Source organism: Panicum virgatum, chromosome 2K (assembly GCF_016808335.1).
Source record: "Panicum virgatum strain AP13 chromosome 2K, P.virgatum_v5, whole genome shotgun sequence".
Lineage (NCBI taxonomy): Eukaryota > Viridiplantae > Streptophyta > Magnoliopsida > Poales > Poaceae > Panicum > Panicum virgatum.
In genome coordinates, this window is record NC_053137.1 from 12,470,393 (window position 1) to 12,491,046 (window position 20,654).

A 20,654-nucleotide genomic window follows, 5' to 3' on the forward strand; every position below is an offset into this window, starting at 1 on the left:
TATCACAGCACGTCTAAAAATGGCAACGGAAAAAAATGGAGCTATACATCATTAAGTAAACTAGGTTTAGAGTTTGGAAAGAAAATCCCACACTTCAGAAAAAAATGGCAGGTTGTGTTGAAAAGATAATGTGCATTTGTCAAAATAAGAGACTTCCCCTTTTCTATAGCCAGAAGGTGGGTCAAAGACTCTAGACTTGAGAGCAGAAAGGGTTGGTTCATTCTGCCAAAATATCCATTTGTCTCCATGTTGCTTGAAGCTGTTCTGGATTGTAATGGAACTACAGCTACAGATTTTAGTGGACGGCAGCCACTGGGCTTTCCTTGGAATGGTGCCTGCTGCTGGGAGCGGGCGCAAAGGGTGTCGTAGCCCATAAGGCAATACACACTGATGGCTACACCCATAGGTACATTTCATTGCATCCATGATCTATCCCATAGGTAGGCAGTCAATAATGCTGGCTGCAGCTTTGTTGTGTGCATCTTCGGTAATTGCACTACCGGAAACCCCATATATGCCGAGTGCCTAGGGTTTTGCCGAGTGCCAGAACACGGGCACTCGGCAAAGAGTCAGTTTGCCGAGTGCCTAACCTACGGCACTCGGCAAATTCACGGCACACGGCACACATTTTCTTTACCGAGTGCCGGCTCTCGGCAAACGTTAGGCACTCGACATACATAATCTTTGCCGAGGGCCATTGGGCTCGCACACGGCAAAGGCTGCACATGTGCCCAGCACGCGCGACGAACGTGCGCTGGCCGTTGGGTCGGCTGACGACCGTTACTATATGCCGAGTGCTAACCTTTTGGCACTCGGCAAAATCAGAACTTTGCTGAGTGCCTGTACACGGCACTCGGCAAAGATCGTTTCGCCGAGTGCCTATTGTCTAGCACTCGGCATAGATCCGTTTGCCGAATGCCAAAAGGGCAGCACTCGGCAAACATGTTGCACTTTTTTAGTTTTTTGCGTTCCAAATTTTTTATTCTCTCCTCAAATTTGAAAAATTAATCCCTGGTAATATATGATACGTTTATCGATTGGTTTACTATATTCCGTTATTTTATTCTGTTTGCGGGGAATAATAGGTCGAAGTTAATTATAAATTAGAAGTGGGTCGAAATTTTGAAATCTTTTAAAGAAAAATTGATATTCATGTAACTGAATCAAAACTAAGGCTGTATGTAGGAAAGGACTTCAAAGTTGAAACATCTTGACCACGAAACTTGACCACAAACATGTGCACAGACGTTCGAAAAAAATTAAAAATAGCAAACGATGTCTGAAATTTATGGAACTTGTTGAAATGTCAAGATTTCATGCTGGGAGAGTGTCAAAAAAAAATTAACAGTGTTTCGGACAAGCAATAGCATACGCTGCTTACAAAGCGGAAGATCTCCGAAGAAGTTTCAAAGAGATGCGGAGTATCCAGCAGGATTAGTAGTTGAAATGATAGTCGCATAAGGTTTACACTATGAAACTTTTTGTATAGACAACTAACAACAAAATATGTGTCCTGTGAAATTTTAGTTAATTTTTGAGTCCGTTATATATTTTCTTAATTTTCTTTGCACTTATTGAAAATGAATATATTTAGTTTGAATTTGAGGTTGAAACGCATGAAATAATACGTTTTTCGCATAAATTTATGAAACATAAAATGTTGAGTCATTTTGGAAAGTTAACTAAATCACATTGAATAAAATTTTGTTAAACACGTGATGAAAACGAATTTGTTGATATAAATTGAATTTAACTTTGAAACACATGAAATAATAGATTTTTTGCATAAAATCATGAAACATGAAATATGAATTGTTGTAATTTGAATTTGAACTAATACTGCATGAAATAATGGATTTTTTTGAATTCGTATCTTAATTTTAAATTTTTTTGCAACTATTCTCTTAGATTTCATTTTTCTGTAAAATTCTTTGCCGAGTGCCGCTGATCTAGCACTCGGCCTAGCCTTTGTTTGCCGAGTGCCAGATCACGGCACTTGGCAAAAGGGGGAAAATAACCCCACCGGGTGCGCCAACACTTACCATTTCACGCGCCCGGCCACCACCCCGCCCACGCCCCCACGCTGTGTGACGTCGCCGCCGGCCTCCGCCACCGCCTCCACGGCGTCGCCGGCGCCCGAGGGCACGTCCCCCGCAGCCGGAAGCCGCGTCCCAGTGCCGGCGGCCGCCTCCCCGCCGGCCGTGGCCGCGTCCCGGCCAGAGGCCACCTCCCTCGCCGCCGACGCCTTCCTCGCCGCCGATCTGTCTCCGCCGCTGACCCTCCGCCGAGCCATCTCCGCTGCATCCCCGCCGCCTCTCGGCCATCGGGCCGTCGCCGGCGCCTCCCCGCCGCCTCCCGGTGCCCGAGGGCACCCTCCCGCAGCCGGAAGCCGCGTCCCAGCGCCGGCGGCCGCCTCCCCACCGGCTGTGGCCGCGTCCCGGCCCGAGGCCGCCTCCCTTGCCACCAAGGTAATTTTTTTAATTTATTTAGTGTACTTTGTTAGTTTATTTAGCTTAATTTGTTAGTTTGTTTAGATAGTTTATTTAGATTTTTAGTTAGATGTTAACTAGAATTCAATTAGAATTTAGATATTGATAACTAAATAGGATAATTTAGGTAGGTTAATTGTTTATTTAGTTTTTAAGTCTGGTTTAGTTTATTTACATATTGATAAGTAAATTAGATATTTAGTTAGTTTATTTTAGATTATATAGATATTGATAACTAAATTAGGGTTTAGTTTATTTAGATATTGATAACTAAATTAGATATTTAGTTAGTTTATTTAGTTTTATAATTGGTATTAGTCGGTTATTGATAACTATATTTTGAAAACCTCCCCGTGAATATGGTTGTCGGCCATCGTGCTGTGAATATGGTTGCCGGCCTTCGTGCCTTTTTTTGTTGCAGGTTTTGTAAACCTCCCCGTGCAAGGGAGGTGCTGCCGAAATTTTAGCTGACTTTTGGGGTTTGTGATTTTGCAGGAGCTAGGAGTTGGGTGTTGCACCGTCCGTGAGCCGCCACTTTGTAGGACAGGAAGGTGAGCACTACATAAACCTCTATTTTTGTATCATGTTCGTAGTTCACATAACCCGGTTAGGCGTCTCCCGTTCGAAATAGATACGGTTCGAAATATGTAGATTTATACATATCTATGGCCGTATCTGGGTCGAATTGTCCGTGTTATTTGGACAGCCCGATGATGTGTAGATGGGGTAAGTCATCCTCGTACTAAAATGGTTGAAATATCGCATTCTGTTTCAATTTTTGGAATAATGATTGCAATTATCTTGTGGGTATATATGCAGGATTTCTACTGGTGCGAGGAAGGCTATGAGGCCCGGGCGAACGAGCTGGCTCACCAGGCTTGCTACAAGCTGGTGAAGGACATGCACTACGAGGCATGTATCCAGGCCGTCGTTGTGTACTGCGCCGAGTACGAGAAGAGGAGTGTCAAGAAACCAGCCGCAAGGGACATCTTCCTCACGCGAGACTAGTACTTAAGGGTAAATAAATGTCATCTCTATTCATTTATCTTGTATTTGATAATATAATATGTCATGCACATTATTACGTTTAGGTGCCTCCGAACTGGTGTGCAAACAAGGCTGAGTGCTGGTCTATGATGGTGGACAAGTGGATCAGCGAGGATTGGGCCCGCCAGCACGCCTTATGCTGGGAGCGCCGCTTGATGATGCTGGGTCCGGCACATCATCAAGGGAGCCTTAGCCTCGGCGAGTACAAGAATACTTGGGTAAGTTCACTAATTTCTTCATTCTTTCTAAAACTATATTTTTAATTCTTACTAATCAGTCTTGTTGACTTCTTGGCAGTCGGAGTCTCATCCAGGCCAGTCTTGCAACGACTTCACGGCGTACGCCATGTCTCACATGGGCAGGGCGAAGTCGGACGTGGCCTACAACCCGGCGGCTCCACCAGAGGCATACACAAACCCAAGCATCCACGCGCGCATCAATGCGTACACGGAGGTGGGAAGGGCGCTCCACGGGGAGACTTGGGATCCGACCACCGCGCCACTCTCCGGAGAAGCCATCATGAGGGCGGGACAAGGGAAGAAGCACGGGCGGTACTTGATCGCCAACAGCTTGGTCGACACGGCGAGTACGCCTAGTCTCTCGCAGCTTAGGGCAAGTACCACCGACTCGACCCCGCCCATACGCCTACGGCCTGAGACTTCAGTGGCTAGCGTGCACCAGAGACAGGTTAGTTTAGATTTAGTTGCCGTTCTATGATTAAAATGAAATTTTGCTTCGTATTGTAACATGGAGCTTTAAATCTTGTAGGCCGAGATGGAGGCAAAGTTTGAGGAGGAGAGGAGGTGCCGAATGGAGATCGAGGCCAAGCTGGAGCAGGAGCAGAAGCTGAGGGAGGAGTAGTTGGTTATGTTGCAGAGCATGGTCACCTGGATGCAAGGACTTGGCGCGTCGATGAACTATGCGACGCTGCCGCCTCCCCTCGTCTTACCAGCTCAGCCTTACTTTCCTGCAGGACCTTCTGACACTCCCGTGAGTATGCTTTGTTTGTAAATATTATTATATTTTTGTTATGCTTCTTCAATTTATTGGCGATCCCGCAGAATCAGATCTCGTTCGTTCAGCTCGATATTTAATCTTCATAGTACTGCGTCGATAAGGGAAAACGGTAGCGGTATATGATTTTTGTGCTCTTCTGAATTATGATACGTTGTACTATATCCTGCTCAATAACAAATAGTTGGTCCTAATATGGCCACTGTTTAATGTCAAGAACTTAAGATGCACGCACAGGAACTAGAAGCTCACAATTGGACATCCAGCTTGCTTATAGTTCTTATTGTTTCTTCTTGTACTGTCCATTATGCAACCTGCTATATTGAGTCCATGATCTTTGGACTTTGACTATTTGTGGCCTATGTGTATAATAGTAGAACATAAAATAGTCACAGTCTCTTCTTTTTATTTGTGGCCCCGTGAGTATGCTTTGTTTGTAGATATTATTATATTTTTGTTATGCTTCTTCAATTTATATGTTCCTATTTGTAGAATTAGTCGTGGAACGCATTGAACAATCCTCCTCCGGACCAGAACTCGCCGGCGGCCCAGTGGCCATCTTCGTCCCCCAGACCTGAGCAGTGAGTGTCTTGTAGTACTACTGTATTGGACTTATTATACGTATCAGACTATATTCTATGTGATGGACTTGTGTTATGTATCGGACTCGTGTTATGTATTGGACTTGTGATATATGTGATGGACTGTGTTATTTGTATCGATGCCATTCTCGTAATTGTCAATTATATGTGATGGACTATAACTGCCTGTAATGACCTGCATTCATATATATTTCTGTCGTATTTGTATGGAAAAACAGAGAAAACAGAAACAAAAAAAGAAAAATTCACCACTTTGCCGAGTGTTTAAGCCAAAACACTCGGCAAAGGGGCCTGCCCACGTCAGCAGCGCAGCAACTTTGCCGAGTGCTAAAGTACTGGCACTCGGCAAAGATTTGAAAGTTTGCCGAGTGCCAGCACTCGGTAAAATAGCCACGTGGCCGCACCCTGACGCGGGCACTTTACCGAGTGCCATAATCCAGCACTCGGCAAAGCGGCCACATGGCGGGCCCCCCGGCGCGGGGACTTTGCCGAGTGTCGGACTAGGACACTCGGCAAAACTTCAAACTTTGCCGAGTGTCTGCCGTTAGACACTCGGCAAAGCGCTGGACCAGGGGTGGCGCCACGTGGCTTATTTACCGAGTGCCAGGGCACTCGGCAAATCCTTTGCCGAGTGCCCGTGATACGACACTCGGCAAAGTCCGCATTGCCGTGGGATTCTTTGCCGAGTGTCGTTTGCCGAGTGTTACACTCGGCAAATACTTTGCCGAGTGTAACCTGTCCTTTGCCGAGTGTAACTGACACTCGGCAAAGTTTGGAAATCCGGTAGTGTTGGTTCAGTTTCACAAAGCTGTAGACGGTAAAAGTCAGTTTGGTCTATCTCCTCCATATACAGAAGACTCAGAAGGCAAGGTAAAAAACCTGTATGATCAGTTGGTTCTACCCCCAAAACTCTTTTTGAAGTAAAACCCCCAAAACTCTATACCAAAACCAACATGGAGGCAACTTGTCAGGTCTTGCCACATGAAGCCTTAGGTTTTCTCAAGACAGAAAAATAGATATTCACAACAAGATTAAGCACAAGGAATAAATGATTACTACAAGCATATGCACCTGAACGTACTTGCCCATAATCATTCAGAAATATTTCTCGCATGATTGTTTTGCGCGACAAATGCCTGTCCAGCAATTTGAATTTCCGCCAATAATCGTTCATCCACAAGGAATTCATCATTCCTGTAGGCACAAGTACTTAACATAACATGAATAGTGAGCTCACATAGTAGTTTTTAACGCCTTAACGGTGATCTTGTTTGCCATTAAGGTATGACTATGAGAGCTCAAGTCAACGAATGCAACTGCACCCACTGCTCTTTCCCTTCCCCTGATGGCAGTAAACAACCTGCAGCTGGCAGGCGCCTATTCCTGTCAGATTCCTAGCAACTTGACAAAATCAGCACATAAAGTTTCTGACAAACCAACCATTTCACATTCAGTACAAAGTGGCATTTTACATTCGTGCACAATGCAAAATCTTCGTCTTTTAGACTAGTGAGGATTTGAGCATCGCAGCGCCCGAGTATCTTAATATCAAAAACAAAGGTGCAGTGAACAGGGCTGGCCAGATGGAGAAGGGGTGATATCAAGCATCGCCAGCACATTTACATGACCTGAGTGAGTAATTATACAGAATAGATATGCACCATGGTCTCCTAGCACAACATTTAAGATTAGGGAACATCACATCAAACTATCAAAGGACTCCAGCAAATTCAGAAAAATATGGCATTCAGTCAGATGACCTTAGCCAAGGCAGCATTGGAACGCATTGAGTAAAACATGATGTGAGGCCATGAAGGTTGGTCACTATTTTTTCATGGAACCAGAGTACATATAACTTGTTCTTCAAAAAAATCTTATCAATATTTATTTTGTATTATGTGAATTGTGGAAGCGTATATTCACCGCTAACTCAAACATCAGATAGTTGGTCTACAGGATATAACAGTCCAATCTGAATATATAGCAGTCAGGCAAAAGCAAGAAGTCAATACAGAAAACATCTCTGCACAACTCTACTACTATATACTGATCCTTCAGCGCGGTTGCTGCTGCACAAACTCCAGATAACAAACAAGCTAGTGTCTTTACAAAATAAAAATACTTTCTTCAAAAAACTAGTATTCTTCCCTAATCTTTAGCTAATGCGAATTGACACAACTCATAAGTATGCTCGCCATCAATCAGCTTAATAGTTTTTTGCATAATTTTGATCTTTGTATGCATGCATTGTTTAAAGTTTGTCCAAAAAACTTAATCAAAGTTAAAATATATTTGATGATTTTAGTTAGTTCAGCAATGAAGTTACAATGTCGACATAAAAAAACCTTGAAAGAGGGAATTCAACATGAAATAAGGAAGACGAATTGAAACATGAAGCCATGAACAATGAAAGTCTAGAAATTCTAACCACAACAATGCTTATGCTTGTGATGAACTAATGAACTGCTAAAGAAGCAAACTTCCTGACATGCTTACCTTCTTCTAGTGCCATATTGCTAGGACCACAGCAATAACGAAAAGTATCAAGAGAGCGGCATTTCCACCAGGCAAAATATCTTCAGAAGAATCAGGTGATCTAAAAGATGAAGCAGCATAATCAAAACTGGGATCAATATTCAACAGACACTAAGAAACAATTATGCTTGAACATCATATGGAGTCTACAGAGTCCAGATCAACAGTTTGAAAACTTATGTTATCCCAACCAATTCTAAGACAATGATAAATTGCATCATCCTTTACAAAATAACAAGTGATTGTATAGTGCAAAAAAAGTGAAACGAATTATCAGCAGGCTAATTTAGTAGCAAGAAACGATATGACATAAGTGCCCTGATTCTTGAAGTGGGAACACGAATTATTCCCTTCACAAGAAATAAAGAACCCTTTAGCTACTCAATCAACAAGCACCGATTCTGACGGAACAACTGATTAATGTTGCAAAGGCAATTACTATACACTTATTTGTCATCATTTCAGAAATTCACCATAATCCTTATTGTTTCATTTGGATTAGAACAATCCTACAAATGTTGACAACTATAGATTGCATTTTCCAGCTTACCTCTTTCTCTGCTGTGATCGATGAATCCAGGCCATGACTGGAGGCAGGATCCCAAACAAGAAGCAGTTTGCGTAAACCCCAGCAAAATCCAATGCCCTGAAGAAGGCTCCTGAGAAGGCTCCTGGAGCTACATCTTTTTTACTTTTACTTTGAGAGGTCTTGGATGTACAAATTTGACTCTTTATTATCTCTAACTACAAGGTTATGCAGATACAAAACTATCTACACTGATTGCATTTCCAGGTGTCCAAGATGTGAGTTTTGACTGTCCTTTTTTTATACTTAATCTTAATAAACATTAACAAGATTACACTTTCATGAAAGCTTTTGTATAGCTGATCAAAGTTTCCAGCCATATAAATTTTTTCATAGTGCCGAACTTAGTCTTAGTGGTCAAAATTTAAACTGATTCTTGACAGTTGATAGGATTCCAAAGAAGAAAGGATGGAACAAGAAATATTCATGTAAACAAACTTGTTGGATATGATCTCCAGGCCCGATCCAAAGATCGGGCCAAATCCCCTTTGATCGCGCCCTGATCGGGGGCGCCCAGTCATTATGGCTGGTGGGCCCCCGTCGCCTGCGCTATATAGAATAGGAGGGGGGCCGGGGCACGGACGCCCAAGTGGACCGCTGCCAAACCCCTCTCCCACAAACCCTAGCGATCTAAGGGAGCGCAAGGCCGACGGGAAGCACCCCAGCGCCGCCACGACGTTCCCCTCCGCCGCCGCCGTTCCCGGCCAGTGTCGGTACCGGCCCGAAGGGTACCGGTACCCTCGCCGCCCATCGTCGCCGCCGGGTCCACGTCTCGCCAACCCGGACTTCCTCGCCTCCATCCTCGACTCCATCGACGCCATGGCACCCGCGGGGTCGAGCTCCTCTGCGCCCCCTTCCACGGATGGCTCCAATGCTATGACTTATGTGAATGCCATTCCTGAACTGGATGGCAACAACTATGGGAAATGGTACCAGAAATTGTAGATAGCTCTGGCGATGACCAATATAGATTTGGCCATCACAACGCCAGCTCCACAAGAACCAGAAAAGCCCGTAAGGGCACAGAATGAAGAAGCTGCTGCTTGGGCTATCCGAGAGAAGAATTATGACTCTGCTATGACGAGATATGATGCTGACAAGACATGTTGGAATGATTCCAACCGCAAGTGTCTTATGGTCATGAAGGGTTCCACTTCAGATGCCATCAAGATGGCGATCCCAGATTGTGACACCGCTTCAGAATATTTAGCAAAGGTGAAGAGTCAGTTTACTGGTTCTTCCAAGGCTTATGCTGCCATTCTTGCTGAGCAGCTTATCACCAAGAAATACACTGGCGGTGGCATCAGAGAACATATCTTAGAAATGAGCCACATGGCCAACAAGCTTAAGACAATGGACATGCCTTTGCCAGAAAAGTTCATTGTTCAGCTGGTCTTCAAGTCCCTACCAAAGGCGTTTGAGGCATTTCATGTCAACTATAACGCTTTTCCAGAAGATTGGGGTATTGACAAGCTGATTGGCATGTGTGTTCAGGAAGAAGATCGCCTTAAGAACTCCAATGGTGGTGAACTTGCTTTTCAAGTTCAACACAAGAAAAAGAATTTTCAGAATAAGAACTTCCAGCATAACAAGAGACCTTTCCCACAAGGCAAGAATCAGCATGAGAGTGGTCCTTCAAGACCACCTCCTCAGAAAGACTGGGAAAATTTTCCAGTTGAACAAGACCAGTGCCTGAAGTGCAAAAAGAGAGGGCACTACAAGAGAGACTGCCCAGAATTCCTGAAAGAGTTATTAAGAAAGGGTGAGGACACCATTACTTTTGTAGATGAATCCCTGTATTTAAGTTATGACAAATCCACTTGGTGGATTGATTCTGGTGCAACTACTCATGTTGCTAATTCTTTACAGGGATCAAGTATGAGGAGGACCCTGCCAAGAGGCGCAAGAAGAATTAAAGTTGCAAACGGTGTAGAAGCTGAAGTCGAAGCCATTGCAGAATTTCATTTAGAATTACATAGTGGCTTTGTACTTTGTTTGAGAGATGTTCTTTATGTACCGTCTTTGCAACGAAACTTAATAAGTGTGTCTAAATTAGATGATGACGCTATTGCTTGTCATTTTGGTGATGGCAAGTGTAAGATACAAGTTAATTCAGAATGTGTTGGTCTTACCTTCCGACAAGACAAATTATATTTGCTTTCATTATCTGAGAATGTGAATGCAGTATGTTCTGAGAATAAAAATGCCTCCTCATATGAGAATGTTACTAAGAAACGCAAACAAATTGATGCAATTTCGTCGAAATTATGGCACTGTCGTTTATGCCATATTTCGAGGGGGAGAATAGAGCGCTTAGTGACAGCATCAATTCTTCCACCGTTAGAATTTTCAGATTTAGAACAATGTATTGATTGCATTAAAGGAAAATTCGTTAAGAACATAAAGAAAGGTGCCAAACGAAGTGCGGGAATTCTAGAAATAATTCACACAGATATATGTGGACCATTCCCTGTCACTACTGTAGATGGTTATGTTTCTTTCATAACATTTACAGACGATTACTCGCGTTATGGCTACATTTATCCAATTAAAGAACGATCAGAAGCATTGGATAAATTCAAAATATTTAAAGCAGAAGTAGAAAACCAACATGATTTAAAGATTAAGATAGTCAGATCCGACCATGGGGGAGAGTACTACGGTCGACACACCCCCTATGGCCAAGTTCCAGGACCTTTTGCAAGGTTCCTTATGGAAAATGGCATAGTTGCCCAGTATTCTACACCGGGCGAGCCTCAGCAGAATGGAGTAGCAGAAAGAAGAAACCGTACCCTGATGGATATGGTCAGAAGTATGATGAGCTACTCCACATTACCGATTAATTTGTGGATGGAGGCGTTAAAAACCGCCATTTACATTCTTAATCGGGTGCCAAGTAAATCGGTGCCGAAAACACCGTACGAACTATGGACAGGAAGAGAACCCTCGCTTAATCATTTTCGCGTATGGGGCTGTCCAGCTGAGGCCAAAGTGTTTAATCCGAACATTGGGAAGCTAGATCCCAAGACAGTCAGTTGCCATTTTATTGGCTATCCAGAAAAGTCTAAGGGATATCGCTTTTATTGTCCCGACAGACACACGAAGTTTGTAGAAACAAGACACGCTGCCTTCTTAGAAGATCAGATGATCAGGGGGAGCATAGTAGCCAGAAAAATCGACCTTGAGGAGAAGCGGGTATACGTTCCCACTCCGATGATTCAAGAGCCTTATTTCTCGTTACCTGTGGTTGTGGCACCGATAGAGCAGGAAACTGCAGTGCCAACACCTGCTGTCAGTCTACCTGACATCGCAGTGCAAGAAACTGCGGTGCCACCACCTGTTGTTGGTTCTCCTAGCTTGGCATTAAATGGAAATGAGGACCCTGTTCCTCAGGACCAAATAGAACCCGTTGCCATGGATGAGGGGGAGCAACAACAGCCTCCTGTGCAAGAAATACCAGTCGCAGTGGCCCCGAGAAGGTCACAAAGAACTAGGAAACTAGCTATTTTTAAAGACTATGAAGTCTATCATAGTGAAGAAATACAGAATGAGGGTGATCCCACCTCTTTTGAAGAAGCCATGAAAAGCGCCAATTCATCCAAATGGTTTGCAGCCATGGAAGAAGAAATGAGATCCATGAACACCAATAAAGTTTGGGACTTAGAAGAAATTCCCAAATGAGCCAAAACAGTAGGCTGTAAGTGGGTCTACAAAACGAAATGTGACTCCAAAGGGAACATAGAAAGATATAAAGCGCGGCTCGTGGCAAAAGGCTTCACGCAAAGAGAAGGAATAGATTACAATGAGACATTCTCTCCGGTCTCATGTAAAGACTCTTTCAGAATAATAATGGCCTTAGTGGCACATTATGATTTAGAATTGCATCAGATGGATGTGAAGACGGCATTTCTAAATGGAGATTTGTATGAAGATGTCTACATGGCACAGCCCAAAGGTTTTGTCATGGAAAGGCAAAGAAAATTTAGGATGCCACTTGAGAAAATCGATTTATGGCTTGAAGCAAGCCTCGAGGCAGTGGTACTTGAAATTTGATGAAACAATTAGAAAGTTTGGATTTAAAGAAAATGAAGAGGACAATTGTATTTATGTGAAGTTCAAGAACGGAAAATTTATTTTTCTCATCTTGTATGTGGATGACATTCTGTTAGCTAGCAGTGATGTTAATCTACTACTGGAGACAAAGAAATTCTTGTCCTCGAAATTTGATATGAAAGATCTTGGTGAAGCTTCGTTCGTCTTAGGAATTGAGATTCACCGAGATATAAGAAGAGGGGTTTTAGGATTATCACAGAAAGCATACTTAGAAAAGATATCAAAGAAATACGGTATGCATGCGAGCAAGCCCACACCTGCTCCAATAGTCAAGGGCGACAGTTTCGGGAAACATCAGTGTCCCAATAACCAGTATGAGCTCGAGCAAATGAAGGCAGTGCCTTATGCTTCAGCTGTCGGAAGCTTACAGTATGCACAAGTGTGCACACGCCCTGACTTAAGTTTCGTTACCGGGATACTTGGCAGATACCAGAGCAATCCAGGCATAGAGCACTGGAAAATGGTAAAGAAAGCTTTGCGCTATGTGAGGGGCACAACTGGCCTCATGCTAACATATAGAAAATCAAAAACTTTAGAAATAGAAGGATATTCAGATTCAGATTTTGCAAGAGATGCAGATGATAGAAAGTCAACATCTGGATACATCTTCACTCTTGCAAAAGGAGCAATATCATGGAAAAGCTCCAAACAGACAGTTACAGCATCCTCCACGATGTATGCTGAATTTGTGGCATGTTATGAGGCCTCGGGGCAGGTCACATGGCTAAAGAAATTCGTACCCGGATTGAAAGTGGTCGACAGCATAGAAAAACCACTGAAATTATACTGCGACAACGAGCCAGCAGTATTCTATGCTCATAACAACAAGTCGAGTGGTGCTGCCAAACAAATCGACATCAAGTTTTATGTTGTTAAGGAGCAAGTCCAGGATCAAACTATTTGTCTAGAACATATCAGAACGAACAAGATGTTAGCGGATCCGCTTACAAAAGGCCTACCACCCAATGTGTTCAGAGAACACTTAGCCGGCATGGGTTTAAGGGAAAGCCTATGATTCCTGGACAAAGAGGGCCCTAGAATGAGACTCTGTTTCAGACCAGAAAAGTGATTGTGGCTGTTAATCTGACAGTAATAACTGTCATGACGAGGCACGCCCTATACACTGATCTGCGATGGGATTAACCAAACTCAGATAAAGAACAAGAATAAGAAAATGAGAGATCAAGGGGGAGAATGTTGGATATGATCTCCAGGCCCGATCCAAAGATCGGGCCAAATCCCCTTTGATCGCGCCCTGATCGGGGGCGCCCAGTCATTATGGCTGGTGGGCCCCTGTCGCCTGCGCTATATAGAATAGGAGGGGGGCCGGGGCACGGACGCCCAAGTGGACCGCTGCCAAACCCCTCTCCCACAAACCCTACCGATCTAAGGGAGCGCAAGGCCGACGGGAAGCACCCCAGCGCCGCCACGACGTTCCCCACCGACGCCGCCGTTCCCGGCCAGTGTCGGTACCGGCCCGAAGGGTACCGGTACCCTCGCCGCCCATCGTCGCCGCCGGATCCACGTCTCGCCAACCCGGACTTCCTCGCCTCCATCCTCGACTCCATCGACGCCATGGCACCCGCGGGGTCGAGCTCCTCTGCGCCCCCTTCCACGGATGGTTTGCACCTTCATCTCCATACCTTCTTCTCTCTCTGTTGTACTAGAACTAGGATGAAACCCATGTTTATCTACTAGAAAATATACCCGTACTCGATCTTGTATGCCTAGATGTCGATCCAGTGTAGAACTCTAGAATCTTTGTAATAACAAAACTATATCACTGCACGTCTAAAAATGGCAACGGAAAAAAAATGGAGCTATACATCATTAAGTAAACTAGGTTTAGAGTTTGGAAAGAAAATCCCACACTTCAGAAAAAAATGGCAGGTTGTGTTGAAAAGATAATGTGCATTTGTCAAAATAAGAGACTTCCCCTTTTCTATAGCCAGAAGGTGGGTCAAAGACTCTAGACTTGAGAGCAGAAAGGGTTGGTTCATTCTGCCAAAATATCCATTTGTCTCCATGTTGCTTGAAGCTGTTCTGGATTGTAATGGAACTACAGCTACAGATTTTAGTGGACGGCAGCCACTGGGCTTTCCTTGGAATGGTGCCTGCTGCTGCGAGCGGGTGCAAAGGGTGTCGTAGCACAGAAGGCAATACACACTGATGGCTACACCCATAGGTACATTTCTATCCCATAGGTAGGCAGTCAATAATGCTGGCTGCAGCTTTGTTGTGTGCATCTTCGGTAATTAGTTCAGTTTCACAAAGCTGTAGACGGTAAAAGTCAGTTTGGTCTGTCTCCTCCATATACAGAAGACTCAGAAGGCAGGCAAAAACATGTATGATCAGTTGGTTCTACCCCCAAAACTCTTTTTGAAGTAAAAGCCCCAAAACTCTATACCAAAACCAACATGGAGGCAACCTGTCAGGTCTTGCCACATGAAGCCTTAGGTTTTCTCAAGGCAGAAAAAATAGATATTCGCAACAAGACTATAAGCACAAGGAATAAATGATTACTACAAACATATGCACCTGAACGTAATTGCCCATAATCATTCAGAAATATTTCTCGCATGATTGTTTTGCGCGAGAAGGGCGGGCCTGGTGCAGCGGTAGAGCCTACCGTCTGTAACCGGAAGGTCCCGGGTTCGAGCCCCAGCCTCTGCACATTTGTGTGGGTTAGGTTTGGGGCTTAAAGACAACCCTTCCTCAGACCCCGCACAGTGCGGGAAGCCTACGGCACTGGGTACGTCCTTTTTATGATTGTTTTGCGCGACAAATGCCTGTCCAGCAATTTGAATTTCCGCCATTAATCGTTCATCCACAAGGAATTTGTAACATCCCGTATTTTTACGGAATGTTATATTCTCCAAAAATGTGAATTTCAAAATTTTTGTGCTAATGCTGTAGTAAATCCACCTAAGTAGTATTTCTATCTCTCTAAAATTCCTAGTAAACTAAAATTTTGTTTTCAAATAAGGATAATTATTCGATTGTGTCATCTCGGTCCCTAAACTTGTAAATCGACCGTTTAGGTTTTCAAACTTGTTCGATTGTGTCATCCCAACCCCTAAACTTAGAAATCACCTACAGATTCTTAAACTTGTTCAACGCCTCGTGAAACACCATGAGCAACGCCCTCATGGGCACGTACTTCAAATGCGGGAGCTCGTACCGCGCGCTCGACGTCTTCCGCACCATGCCCGGCGGCCCCAGCCTCTTCTGCTGGAACACGGTGATCGAAGGGCTCGGCAATGAACAGCCACGGCGAGGACGCTGTCGCCGCGTTCCGCGACACGGTCGAGGGTGCGCGGAACTGACGGCAGCACGAGGTCAAGCCGAACGCGGTGACGTTCGTGGCGCTCCTGTCAGCGTGCAGCCACTCGGGGCTGGTGGCAGCGGGCCGAAAGCTCTGCGCCGACATGCTGCCGGTGCCCGGCGTGCCGCCCCAGACAGAGCACTACGGGTCAACCTCCTGTGCCGCACGGGCTGCGTCGACGAGGCCGCGCGGCTCGTGCGGACGATGCCCGGCCCGCCCAACGCCAAGGTGCTCGGAAGCCTCCTGGTCGACGCCCGCGCTCCGGAGCGGCAGGAGGGTAGCGTCAGGCTGAGCAAATGGGCGGCGCGGTGGATCTCGGAGCTGGACCTCGGGGACGGCGCCGCGTACGGCCTGTCCAACGTGTACGCGTCGCTGCAGCGGTGGGATCGCGTCGAGGAGCACAGGAGGGTGGTGCGCGCGGCCGCGAGACACGGCAAGGGCAAGCGCCGCAAGCAGCCCGGGCTTGCTCGCTGTGACCTGGCCAGCTCCTGCACGAATTGAACAAGGCGATAATGGCGCGGCAGCAGGGAATGAGAGGTACTCGGTTCTCCGTGGTTCACGTCGTTCAAGGAATCAAGTTGTACAGGATTCACGATTCAGTCGCGTATCCTCAAAGGCTCAAAGTCAAAGCTGACTAGGATGCCGCAAACCTGCTCATCGTCTCAACAGATGCCAATCGTTTGAGGATAAATAAAAAGAAACATCGAGAGGAATAATATATCATGTGCAAACAAATATTTTCGTGCAAACCGTGCAAACTTCAATCTAGACTACTGGATCAACATCCATAGGGCATGGGGAATTGAGTAATTTTGCAATTAACTGCCCACCCTTAGATTGGGTAATCACACTTTTGCAAATCCCTCCTCCCACTCCTCCTGCGCCCCCTTGGATGTTGATCCGGTGGTCCAGATTGAAGTTTGCACGGTTTGCACGGAGAGATTGGTTTGCACCTGTTATGTTCCCAATATCGAGAATTGGCGTTGTACTGCACTTTGGGCTAACCTAGAGTTCGGGCTTATGCAAAAATCGATAGCAGTGAAATAATTCTGGAAATCTTCGAATCATGAGGAATTTCTTCCATTTTATTCAAAATCACAAAAAGGTGGCGGGGGGTTGGGAGGGGTCGCCACCTTCGCATCACGTGAGAGGTGCAGCGTTGGGAGGGGTCGCAGCCGCCACGTCGCGCGGGGGTGGGGGGTGGGGGGGGGGGTTGGGAGGGGTCGCTGCCTTCGCGTCACGGGAGAGGTGCAGGGTTGGAGGGGTCGCAGCCGCCACGTCGCGGGGAGCTGCAGGTGGAGCGAGAAAGGTGGAAGGGGAAGAGAAGAGGTGCGGGTGGAGCGAGGAAGGTGGAGGGGTAAGAGAAAAGGTCGGGTAGTCTGTAAAGACATGAATTGTTATACATAGCATTCTTTAGCTGGGTGATATTTAGAAAATTGTATTAGAAGTTTAAGACAATCAGCATGTTAGATACATTTTCTTTCCATCATCTTCAACATGTACTTTACTACAAAATTAGAAATCACAGCGCGGCCTTGCCGCGCCAACATTGGAGGGAGCCAGTATTCTACTGGCGGTGCACTTTGGAGTATATTTGCATTGGGTCCTACTAGTATAGCAGTATGTATATTGAATATGTTGATAGTCAAGCATTATTCCATCACTTTAAATAATTTCGTTGTGCTTGCTATGATTAATTAATGCTGAGAAGAGAAGCGTTTGCGCGGTGTATATGAGAGTAAGGCCAGCGAAGGAAGCAGCATGAACTGAACTTAAGATAATATAATCCAATTGAACATCTAAGTCTGATCACCAGACACTCAAGCTACAACTCTCCACATGGATGTTTGTCAGGCAAATAGGATGTTTACACCATGACTCTCCACATGGATGTTTGTCAGGCAAATAGGATGTTTACACCATGACACGAGGAAATCAATGTATGAAATCCTAAATTTCATTATCCATATAGTAATAACTAATGATTCTTTGCGGATATATTAAGCCTAGAAGTTCAAGCATGAAATGTTGTAAGCTGCAAGCAATTAACTGTTTGGATCAATGCTATAGAAAGCTGGTGTAGCGGATGGTATTTATGGGCTTTGTGATATTGACTTGAAAGATTTCAACCTGCAAGGTATGCACTGAATTCATAAGAACTTATCTTAAATGTTAGATTCATTTTGGATTTCATTATAACTCTGTTTATTTTCCTTGGTACCGCTTGATTGGAGCAGCTTTTGGATAGCAAGGTCAGTGTTAAATCAATCAACTTTGTCTGGTTTGATCCACGGACCTCTGTACTTCTATGTTAATTCCAGCGTTCCTTATTGTAGGCTGTCTACTTCGGAGCTTACCTACGGATATCGAGTTTGACAACACTACTGGAATTAGCTTTACGTGTGATTTGAGTGACAATATTGCAGCACCATGGCCATCCTCATCTTCTGTCCAATCCTTGTCACCTTGTGCTCCAGGTAAGCAGCGGCAAAGCTCATATTTGGGTCACAGAAATATTGTACTACACCTTATGATTTTTCACTCATTTCTCTGAATATTAATGTTTCTCTAATTCTCTTAGTCACATTGGCATTTCACTTATGTTTTCAGAAATGTCATTGCCTGAATTGCCTATCTCACCAAAATCTGGAAGCTCAGGTACTTAACACATTTGCGAACTTTTTTCGTCCTTTGTCAGCAAAACTGAGAATACATTCCTTCATGACAGTAGGTACTTCAAGATCTGGGATAGGTGTTTTGCTGCCACTTGTAAATTCTCACCACGTCCATCTCCATCTGAGGACCGCCTCATCTAGCGAGCCAGGAGCTTCTTAGCCCTGTTGTATTTTTCCCTCTGTGCAGGCCCTCGTGTAAATTGAATTGCATTACGTTCTTGTAAATGAGCCTTCCCCTTTCTGTCCCTTTTTGGTCCAGTGGATAGAACCGTTGTCTTAGAGAGGACTGTTGTACCATTTTGGGTTTGAACTCTGGTAGAAACTAAGCTAGTTCTGGATGTGAGCTTCCCCAGAGATGTCGATTGAATGGCGAGTAAACAATTGGGTCAACTCCATGTAGAGCTCATAACCGAGGTTCCATGAGCCTCGTCCGTATAAACCTATAAAATGCACGATCGAATTACCAGCTACCCTGGAGAGAGAGAGAGAGAGAGAGAGAGAGAGAGAGAGAGAGAGCAGTAGTGCTAAGTCCCAACCTGTAGAAACGCCCAGTAACACAATAAACTAAGATCAGCAGCTACACATTCTGACAGCCATCAAGCCGTTGAACAATGCTTCGAAGAATATAGATTCACGGGCAAATAACAGTTTTTGAACAGACATCAGCAACTGTTACACAAAAAATTCAATTTAACAACAGGTTTAGAACAAATATTAGCTAATGTTACACTGCAGATTCAATTCAACAGTTGGTTGGTCTGCTAGGAAAGTGACTACAACCGTGTTGATTGTTCTGTTGAATTTTGCCGCCGCGGAGGGGATCCGTCGTCAGTGTCCTGTGAGGGAGTTGATCCACTCGAAGATAGCGCCTGCTGAGATGATGTTCTAGAACCAAGCTCCCTGGAAAGTAGGGCTGTCTCTGTTTTGGTTGTTACCTGGAGACTCTGGCGAGGCATGATTTTTTGCAGCCAGGCCTGCCATAAATCTGTAGGCTACTCTACTGGCGTTCACAATTTCTGTTTGAGCCTGCCTGAACTGCAAAACCCAAATTCACAACCAGAAAAAAATACAATATTAAGGAAAATAATCAAAGATGTCACATATCTTCAAATATGAGAAGAAAAGAAGCCTACACAGGGAGTTATAGAAAAAAAACAGCCTCATGTCTACCTACTTCATCTAATTGGAATGCACTACGCATGAGACTGTAACAGCATTTTACATAATCAATACTACAAAACACAAATATAAATGATATTTGCATTGGAGTGAAAAAAAATGAAGATAAAAAACATAAGTAGCAGACTAAAGAAGTAATAAATGCAACTAGCAATCATGATTATGCAAATGACTACACGCTAGGATTAAGTAAAGTAAATTGGAGCTGACATATTGTATCACAGATTCACAGCAACACATGTTTTCAATCTTAGCACTTATTCTCCAAATTAATGGGAAAATTTCATCTTATACTTTCCCGTGTAACTCAATACACCACTAACCGTCTTCCTGAGTTCAGATAACAATATGGTGCTCGCAAGAAATATTTGATGATGCAATGCATCAACATCTAAAAGTATACAGATATAGTGTAAAAAGGCAGCGCTGTTAGCCTATAAAAAAACAGCCCTGCGATAAGGTGACCTTGCTATTGGAAATAAAGAAAATGCACAACCAAAAACAAGATACTATGTGTACCTTAACTGCTGTGTTCTCAGCAACAACCACAGCACCGGTATTGGCAAAGCGATTAACCCAACCTGCAATGTTATAGACAGAATAAAGGAGTTAGTTATGCCATCTCAAACCTGACAACCTAAGCAACACTACCATGCTAGGCTGCCAGCAAAATTAGCAAAATTTCCACTAATCCAACACTAATATCTAAATGATTAGCACCTACTTGACCTAAGGGGATATTCAGCCTTGCTTAAAATTTTCACATATGTTACCGCATTAAGTTCCAAAGTTTCATACACTAAACATATTATCCTAGCAGTTTTGGATATTTTGGCTGGAGGTTTTGGCGAAGTGTTGGTAGCTGTCTAGTCATAGGATATGTAGGTAATACAGGCATCGCATTTCACATTTCCTTTTCTTTTATAATGAGTCTATGCAATAATGAATTGTGGTTGTATGATCGGCAAAATGGACATAGTCATCCCAAAGCGTTTTAGATAACTGAGCACCAGCTTAACTGCTCAATACTATGCGGTAGCAAGATCCTCGGTTCAGAATTCATGAACCCATGTCACCTGGTAGCTAGCA

At 44.3% G+C, this 20,654-nt stretch overlaps 2 protein-coding genes and 1 long non-coding RNA gene across 4 annotated transcripts; 2 read left to right on the plus strand and 1 right to left on the minus strand.

The window, feature by feature from the left end:
- The first annotated feature begins 3,694 nt into the window (after nucleotides 1-3,694).
- Nucleotides 3,695-4,414, plus strand: LOC120695107. The gene is made up of 3 exons (XM_039978421.1): nucleotides 3,695-3,754; nucleotides 3,834-4,223; nucleotides 4,305-4,414. Exons 1-3 carry the CDS (start codon nucleotides 3,695-3,697, stop codon nucleotides 4,395-4,397), a joined length of 543 nt encoding a protein of 180 aa, XP_039834355.1. The 3' UTR covers nucleotides 4,398-4,414.
- Nucleotides 4,415-6,197: 1,783 nt separating this feature from the next.
- Nucleotides 6,198-8,354, minus strand: LOC120667115. 2 transcript variants are annotated; one of them, XR_005672077.1, is made up of 3 exons: nucleotides 8,238-8,354; nucleotides 7,649-7,748; nucleotides 6,198-6,546 (listed from the first exon to the last, which is right to left on the minus strand). It is a non-coding gene; the product is annotated as an uncharacterized LOC120667115 (long non-coding RNA). The 2 variants fall into 2 exon arrangements; XR_005672078.1 differs by having other exon boundaries at nucleotides 6,198-6,553.
- A 7,165-nt stretch (nucleotides 8,355-15,519) lies between these two features.
- LOC120695108 (pentatricopeptide repeat-containing protein At4g14050, mitochondrial-like) lies at nucleotides 15,520-16,212 on the plus strand. The gene has a single exon (XM_039978422.1). It carries the CDS (start codon nucleotides 15,520-15,522, stop codon nucleotides 16,210-16,212), a length of 693 nt encoding a protein of 230 aa, XP_039834356.1.
- Nucleotides 16,213-20,654: the final 4,442 nt, after the last annotated feature.